At 42.1% G+C, this 8,667-nt stretch overlaps 1 protein-coding gene across 1 annotated transcript in view; it reads right to left on the bottom strand.

Moving 5' to 3' along the window:
• Nucleotides 1-842: 842 nt before the first annotated feature.
• The window catches only part of LOC146524126 (uncharacterized), a 49,096-nt gene continuing 41,271 nt past the window's right edge, over nt 843-8,667 (bottom strand). Inside the window, exons 5-8 of the mRNA XM_085134982.1 lie at nt 6,357-6,446; nt 1,965-2,131; nt 990-1,101; nt 843-895 (exon numbers count right to left, since the gene is read on the bottom strand). Coding sequence (XP_084991108.1) covers nt 843-895; nt 990-1,101; nt 1,965-2,131; nt 6,357-6,446 — 422 coding nt within the window. The remainder of the gene's footprint in view (nt 896-989; nt 1,102-1,964; nt 2,132-6,356; nt 6,447-8,667) is intronic.

Raw genomic sequence — 8,667 nt, 5'->3', positions numbered from 1 at the left:
GGTTAAAGCTTCAGTTTAAATCAGATCAGTATTGATTAGTCAGTGAGTGGTGTGAAGTTGTTCTGTACACAAACTGCTCAAGCTGAATCACTGAATGCATCAAAAACACATTAGCAGCTTTGCGTATATACCACAGCTCAAACACGGGTGTATAAAAGGACGTATAAGTCAAGGCCACGCACAAAGATCAAACGTTGTGAGTCACCACAGAAAGCCAAGTCAGTTGTGCATGAGACAGAGAGCCCACTCGGAGGCTAATTACTGCACAGCCTGTTACTGAAATGTCCACAGACAATCCAAGAAAAGAGAAAGGGATGCCAGAGCAGCAGCACTTCTGTAACGTAGCCCAGAGAAGCAGGAGCAGCTCTGCTGCAAAGCTATTAGGCGCCCACCCAGGCACAAATAGGAGCATTACAGAAGTGAGGCAGCCCTCCTTCATGCAAATGTGAGTGAGTGTGACAACACACGCGGATGATTGGCTGCCTGGGAACCTTAGCTTGCACCTCCAGTGAAAGCGTATAGGACCAGCTGAGGGACACCAGACCAATCAGCACTGATTGGTCACACCTGCACCTTTAAAAGGCCGAGGAATATTCGTTCCAACGGGAGACAGGGTTCATTGATTTAATAGCATCGAGTCGGAAGAGGAAGAAATACGGGATGTTTTTATGTGACAGAACTGTTCAAGTTAAATTAGGATCACATGTTTCAGAGCAATGTAAAATATGGAAGGACGTGTAGTAAGTCCCGTGTTGTGTTCAGTTATGATTAATGACATTTTTAAAGATATACTCTACTAAAAGTTTAAGAACAGCCCAGTTTTTACAGTTATTTATTGCAGTTCAAACATTCAAGTCCAGTGAGCAGCTTGGATGGTACAAAGGTAAGTGGTGAACTGCCAGAGGTTAAAAACAAAGGTCAGATTACACAAAAAAGAAAAATAACATATATTTCAGAATTATACAAAAAGGTAGTTTTCAGGAACCAACCCTGAGCCAAAACAGTTACCACAGCATCCTGCAGCACCGGCCTGGTCTGAGGTCCGTCCCACAGTAGTGAGAGTAGGGAGGAGTTGGGTGGAGAGAGAGGTGGAGGCATGCTCTGAAGAGAAGAGGAATAAAAGACGTGTGTGAAGGTGCTGGAGACAGTGAAAATGCACAAATGGGTGTTAGCTTTCTTCCTGGCATTAGTCTGGTCCTCTTTGTACCAGTGGTGCTTCAGGCACCTCTGAGAATGTGCATCTAACCAGTTAAAACTGGTGGGGAGAAGCTGGTTGTTTTGCAGGCACTGAGCTAAGAGGTGGCCTTGACCAAAATCAGGTGTCAGTTCTCGTGTCTCAAGCTGCCCCTGCACATTCTGCAGGTTTCTAAGTAATTATTCAATCAGTAAAAAACTAAAGACTCTACCAATCCCAAATTAAAATCCAACCCAACAAGGCTCTGCCTCCCATCCTACTTTTAAATACTCTAGGAACAACAAGTAGGCCTGCAGTGTGAGAGTGGAGTGCTCTAATAGGGTGATATGGTACTACAAGGTCATTAAGAGAAGATGGGGCCTGATTATTTAAGAGGAGCAGCATTTTGAATTCTGGATTTAACAGGAAGCCAATGAAGGGAAGCCAAAGCAGGAGAAATCTGCTCTCTGTACTGACAGGCCAAATGAAGTCGACTATTTTAGTTTCATTTTTAGCTCCGACTTACAAAACACCCCCTGTTGTGCCACACAGTGCGAAAACACCAAGACAAATATAAGTCTGTCTTGTTAAAGGTCTATGTTATGCATCAGCTTTTGTTTGTCAGGGGGCCAAGAAGCCAGTACGTAGGAGTGGACCCAAAAGCAGAATCAAAGAACAGTTTGGACTTGAAGCTTTATTTGGTATTGTTGAACTGGTGGAAATGTAGCGAGAGTCTCTGGCAACGAGGGAAAGAGCGGTTAATTCCTGAGGTTTGACTGAAGGTCAGTACGGGTTTGGAGAGCAGAAGCTTACTTGCAGGTTGGAGACAGTTAGCTCCGGGAGAACGACGACTAAGCATCCGGCTGAATCGCAAAGTGGGTGAAGAGACGTTCTGAGCCTTCCAGGGATCCTGAGGTGAGTCCAGTGAGTTGTGCTGCAGGTAAATCGAATTGAGGTCTTAGAAAAAGAGAATGAAGATACAAGGAGACGCAAGTACAGGCAAAACTTAAACAATGAGAGACGTGAAGGACTAGTTACCATAAGAAAGCTGAGGAACTGGTGAAGAATGGAAGGCTGGGCTTGTCTTAAATTACATCCTGCTCATAGCTGTTGATGGATTATAGGTGGAAAGATGCAGCTGTGGAACCAGTCACCCCCCCCAGTGGGTGGGCACAGGAAACCAAAAGAGCCCAAGCGGAGAAACACCGGACAGTCTCTCAGATTATGACATTTTTAATGTGAGCAGACATATTTCATAGCAAATGCATATCTGCAGATCTCATAGGTCTGTTCCAAATCACAGTAAGCCATTCTTTGGGTAGTTTATTCCTCTTCCATGCTAATATCCCCAGAGAAGAGTTTTTGGTGCCTGAAATGGGACATCCTGCATGATGCATATTTATGTTTGAATTCAAACTTCCATTAACCTCATGAGGGCTGGTCAAGGATAGCTGAAGGGCTGGATGGGCCATGTAGGCTGCACAATCTTTGATATTGATCACCAGTTAAGAGTCTGTATATCAAATCACTAAAAAAAGAAAGCGGCATGCATTATGCTATGAACCTGCAAGTCTGAGTCCCCAATTATGTCATTATAACATGCACCCTCGATAGCGAGCATATAGTTAATCAACCTCCTACATGTATATAATTAATGTTAATAAATGGAGAGTGGGCCTATTGGATATGACTGCTCATCACATTTTCATGTATAATCTTTTGTTCCCCTAATTATGATAAAAAGCAGACGGATCCACTGGATGCTCTCCTCCTGGATTCATGTCTACATGAATTCAAGCAGATGAAGTTTAACATTTCAAGAAGGGAAATAGGTGCTTATCCAAAATAGGTCAGTTTGTCTGACACACTTAACATCATCTCTGTGATCTAAAAGTGTGTTTCACTGTTGGTATCCTAGATACTTTGCCCTACCCGTTTCCTTCTTTGCCCTCCATGGTGGGTAAACACAAACGCCCTTTTTTACGTCCTTTATTTTTACCAAACAGATGTCCTTGATTAGTTGGCCCTTTCCCCTTCTTTTGCTTTAAAAGTCTTCATTCAGGAGCCTCTTAAATAAGTGAGACGGACCATTTCCAGTGTATTCTCTCCTTTGTTTTTTGGTTTAGTTCTGGTTCTTTTGGGTAAACAGACGCAGACCTACACTTCCTTGAGACTTGCAGGTGATGTCACCGCACGGTGCAGCCAGGCCTGAATGACAGCTGTGTGATGTGCTGATTACTAGCTTGTCGTCTTGACACTGATGAATGATGTACACGCATCGCTCATATATTTCATATCAAATCAATCAAAAGCTGTAATAACATGGGCCCCTCATATGATAAGGTAAATGGTAAATGGCCTGTATTTGTACAGCGCTTTACACCACATTCAGTCAAACACACATTCACACACACATTCACACACTGGTGATGGCAGCTACAGTGTAGCCACATCTGCCCTGGGGCGCACTGACAGAGGTGGGCCCTTGGTGACCCTGTTTCCTCAGGCTTCAGTGCAGAATACATGTACTGAACATCTACGCTTAAATACTGAGGGAGACCTTATATTATCAATACCATCAATCTGATACTATTAATACTTGAGGTTTCCATGTCATGGTCAAGGGCACAAAGAGCAATGAAAGTTAAAGGACGATAGATTCAAGCAGGGAGCGAGCCAATGATTTTGTTTGATTAAGGCTGTTATACTCTTGTCTCAGATCGAAAATGGCAATTTAAGACCATGTTGAAAAAATCTAATCTAATGACAGGAAGAGCAGACAGGAGGAGGAAAAGCACCTCATGTGTGTGACCTGGTTCAAGTGTTCATGCCAAGTAAAAGGCGTCGTTGTAGATGGTGATGGTTTAAAAAAACTACAAAAGAATTTGCATTTCTTTACTTTTGGGGAAAAAGTTCAAGTAAATGTTCCAGTATCACTTAATGCATCTTCAAAGCTGCTTGTGTTTTATTTGCCTTTCCCCAACACTGTATTGTTTTTAACTCGTCAGCCAATCATGAAACACTGATGAAATATTTAGTGTTTTCAGGTCGTGCGTCAAAACCAAAACAATGAAATATTAACAGAAAGAGAAAAACTTCTTGTTTAAGAACCCTGTAAAGAAAAAATAAGAGCAGAGTCAACAGAGTCGTTTCTTCTAGGATGAGGGTGTTCAGATTAGTCACACCTGATCCTTGAAAATCTCAGGTGTGTGTTTGTCAGTGGCCCCCGGCCCCTACACCCTCCGTAACAGCCAAACCAAGCGTAACAAGGCGTCTGCAATCTGTGCACCTCCCCTGGAGCTGCATGGAAAAGTGATGGGAATATTTATAGAAACACCCACTGCTGAACTCAGCCTTGTGATTTGAAGCTTTCTGGGCCAACTTCTTTAATCTGCTCTTTGTCAGCGTTTTGATTTAACCCTCAGATCCAGAACATGTTTAGGCGGTTGTTTGCTAATTAATACAGACTCTCTGGCGACAGATAACACAGCGTGTCATTCACTCAGACAGCCACGAGCACTTTCATCTTAAAGCAGAACACAAGATAAAGCTGAGCAAATGAAAGTGTGCTTCCACTCAACTCCTTTTCTGTGTCTGTGAAAAAGTCCTCCTCTAACTGCACACTCAACTCCAAAAATACAAAACAAATATTTGCTGCCAGTATCTCTGGTTTGGTCAATCCTAACTATTCTGATATCTCTGGTGGTCATCGAGAGGCAGCTCTGACAAGCCTCCACTGAAACGTCTGGAAGGGCCTCTTCTTGGTTTGGAGGACGCGGTGTGACTGTCTTCATAAGCTTCCTCTCACGCTCCTCTGAAAACAGCTTTTGCCTGCCTCCATGTTATGTAGTGCACCACAGAAACCAGTACAGTACTTGTGTCTGTTGTAATGGGACGGTGGCACAGTGGTTAGCACTGCTGCCTTACAGCAAGAAGGGCCTGGTACAAATCCACCATCGTGCTGGGGCCTTTCTGTGGAGTTTGCACGGGTTTCTCCCTCTGTCCAAAGACATGTACGTAGTGGGGTTAGGTTATTGGGTCATTTTAAATTGCCCATAGGAGTGAATGGCCTTCTGTGTTACGCTGCACCAGACTGGCGGCCTGTCCAGGGTGTACCCTGCCTCTCACCCCATGGTAGGGTCTACCTTACAATATAAAGCACCTTGAGGCGACTGTTGTTTTGATTTGTGCTGTATAAATAAAGTTGAAGTAAAAATTATATTATCAGGCAAATAACAAACTGATGTTTATACAGAAATGTGAGCCGGTACACTGGACCTCTCCCAGAAGTCAGAAATGAATCAAGTGTAACGTTCAACCACTGAAACTAAACTCAGGAATGCAAGTGAATAATTGCTTTACTAATGTTTTGTTTGTTTGTCTTATAACACGGATCATGAATAAAAACAGTAAAAATGTCTTAGCATTAAAATGTTTTGATTAAAGAGCTTGCACATGTTGGAAGCCTAAAATATTCCAAATACTCTTAATGTAGAGCAGCCGTCATACACCCATACATGCCAACCCTCCCCATTTTTCCAGGAGAATCCCGAATTTCAGTGTCCCTCCCGAAATCTCCCGGAGCCACCATTCTCCCGAATTCCTCCCGATTTTCCACCCGGACAACAAAATTGAAAAACCATATCCCAGAATTCCTAGAAGCCCAGCCAATTCCAGTTTCCAACAATGCCGGCAGCTACTTAGCTTTAATATCACTCTTATTACTCTTTCTGTGTCATAAAATAAACTTTTGACATATTTTCAGGTGAGAATGTAGCTGTGTAAACTTCAAATATCTGAGCACATCGTTTTCAGACCCCCGCAGTCTTTGGCTACTCAGGTTAAACGTGATGTATCAGTCACTTAAGATAACTCAAAAATGTTATTGTTTGGCTTTTTCAGTGTTTTATTTGTTCGTGAGTAAATCGGTTTGGCTGAGATTAAAATTATTAGATTAAATAAAACTTTATTAATTCCTTCGGGAGGGTTCCTCCAGGGTTTTCACACAGCTGAATAAACATCAAACAGAAATCTGATTAAACAGAAGTGTGAGATGGTCAGCGTCCAGTTATATTTTAGATAGCAAGGAGCAGACGGCTGAGTTTCACTCCACCGAGAGAGCTCGTAACGTAATTCTGAAGGCTAGACCGTCCAATTTCACAGTCGATCACTTCCGGCCTACCTGGCTTTCGGAGGACCTGGCATACGTAGACCGTGAAGGCCAGGTCCTCAGGAGGATGCAGCCTGATTTGGACATCCCCGCCGTTTCTGTCTGGACAGTAATAACGGTGACATTTAATTTATTTTATCCAATAAATAAGCACTGTAAAATTTGGTATATATATATATTCCAACATGAAGTGATGTCTTTCTTTTCATTCAATTCATGAAATACAGTTCATCACGTGGCCTCTATCCTCTCTTATGTTGATGGGACGAGTTAGTGTGGTTCAGCATCGCTGCCACCATTCAGCAGGTGTATCCTCTCTCCACTGTGACGAGCATCTGGTCAGCCAAAGGTTTCCAGCACAGTCCCAGCAAACAGCAGCAGTGACCAGGCTGAGCATTGCCAGCGATCTCAACAGCATCCTGGCTCTGGGCCTGAGAGGCTGCTGTGTGGACCTTCTACCTGGAACATGTTCCAGTCATGTGTATATGCAGTATAATGTTGTATGATGCTGTAATAGGTGCAAGTGTTTGGCCAACACTTCCACCAGATAACCAGCTTTTATCTACTTATCACTGAATGAAATAGTCTTCATATTAACATGGTCCTTAATGTATCATCACCAAGCCATGACACATCATTTTTGGGGTTTAATGTTTTATTTGAGCTGTTTATTTTCTTCAGTGGTGGAATGATTGCACAGCATACATCTTTATTGACTTTAACAACAAGAATTTGGTGCACAGGTTTGAATTTGTTTGGATACATACAGTAAGTACATAATTGTATGTATGTGTATATATATATATATATATTTTTTTTTTTTATAGGTGCTACTGGCATTACATTATCACCAGACATCGGTCCAATCCACACATGGAATGAAATCAGACCATAGATATCCATAAATTAAGCTATGCGTAATAATGAGAAATGGCACAGGGCTAAGGAACTGAATGCATGGAGAAAGGAAGGTGCAAAAACAAATGAAAAGTTGTGACATCAGATGCAATTTATCAGTAATAAAGAAGCAATCCTGCCACTTAGTGCAAATTAATATCATCTGGTTCAGTCCCAAATGATGGTCCTTTAAAATTCGTCTCATTACCAAGTGTGACACAAAAAACATCACATAATGGGCGAAACCAATGAGCTCCCTCAAGACCTTTGCAACCTTGTTGTTGCAAAACATACTGATGGCATTGGTTACAAAAGAATTTCTAAAGTGAAGGTTCCAGTGAGCACTGTTGGGGTCTAAACCGGGTGCTCGCTGCAAGATTTCAGAAAGAGCAGTGAAACAAATTATCACAAGAGTTGTCCAAGAGCCAAGGATCAGCTGCAGAAAGACCTGGAATCAGCAGGTACAACTGTGTCAAAGAAATCCATTTGAGTAATGTACTCAACCACCATGGCCTATATGCATCATCAATTCAATTCTTTTTTCAGTTTCTAATCAAGGTGCATCATCACCATGCAGGATCCATTGCTGAAGAAAAAGCATGTTGAAGCACGTTTAAAGTTTGCTCTACATCATTTAGACAAGCCAGTGAAATACTAGAGCCTGGTCAGATGAGACCGAAGTTGAACTCTCTTCACAGCCAAGGAAACCCTCAATTGGTTTCAGAGAAGGAAAATCCAGATGCTAGAATGACCCCGATTTTTGTGGAAGAATGGGCCAAAATCACACCTGAATAGTGTGTGTGACTAGTTTCTCCATACCGGACGTGTCCTGAAGCTGTCATCACAAACAAAGGCTTGTGTGCAAAGTATGAAACAAACTTTAGTAACGGTGTTTAATACTTTCTCTGTCATTTCTTCATTTTACACAATTTATGGGCATATCTGGTTTGGTTTCTTTGCATCTGTGGACTGAATCTGTTGTGACCAACATCTATTAATAATTTCATATCAACAATATCTTTAGAAATACATTTACTTATTTTACCAGGTGTATTCATACCCCCCATACCATAACCCTCTGAGCGTGCGCTGAGCATGTGTGCACAGTTCTAACATTAACTTGAACCAACAACCTTTGTGACCCAGCTAGCTCGCTAATGTAAGAGGACAGTAGGAAAAGCTTAGAATATTAGTCCTGTAGTCCTGTTATTTAATAACAGGACTACATAATTACTTGCTCTTGGATACATGTGAACACCTAATTTCATTTTTATCCCATGCATCAGAGAAATGCATGGAATGCCTCTATGGTTCTTAGTTGCTATGGCTGCCCCCCATCTGTCTTTAACAAAGCAGGTGTTATTTTGTTGACTTAGGTGCCTTTCTACAAGCTTTAATGCAGATATAGCACCAGATTGTGGTATTT

This window comes from Neolamprologus multifasciatus, chromosome 2 (assembly GCF_963576455.1).
Source record: "Neolamprologus multifasciatus chromosome 2, fNeoMul1.2, whole genome shotgun sequence".
NCBI lineage: Eukaryota > Metazoa > Chordata > Actinopteri > Cichliformes > Cichlidae > Neolamprologus > Neolamprologus multifasciatus.
This window is presented reverse-complemented; position numbering and strand designations above follow the sequence as displayed.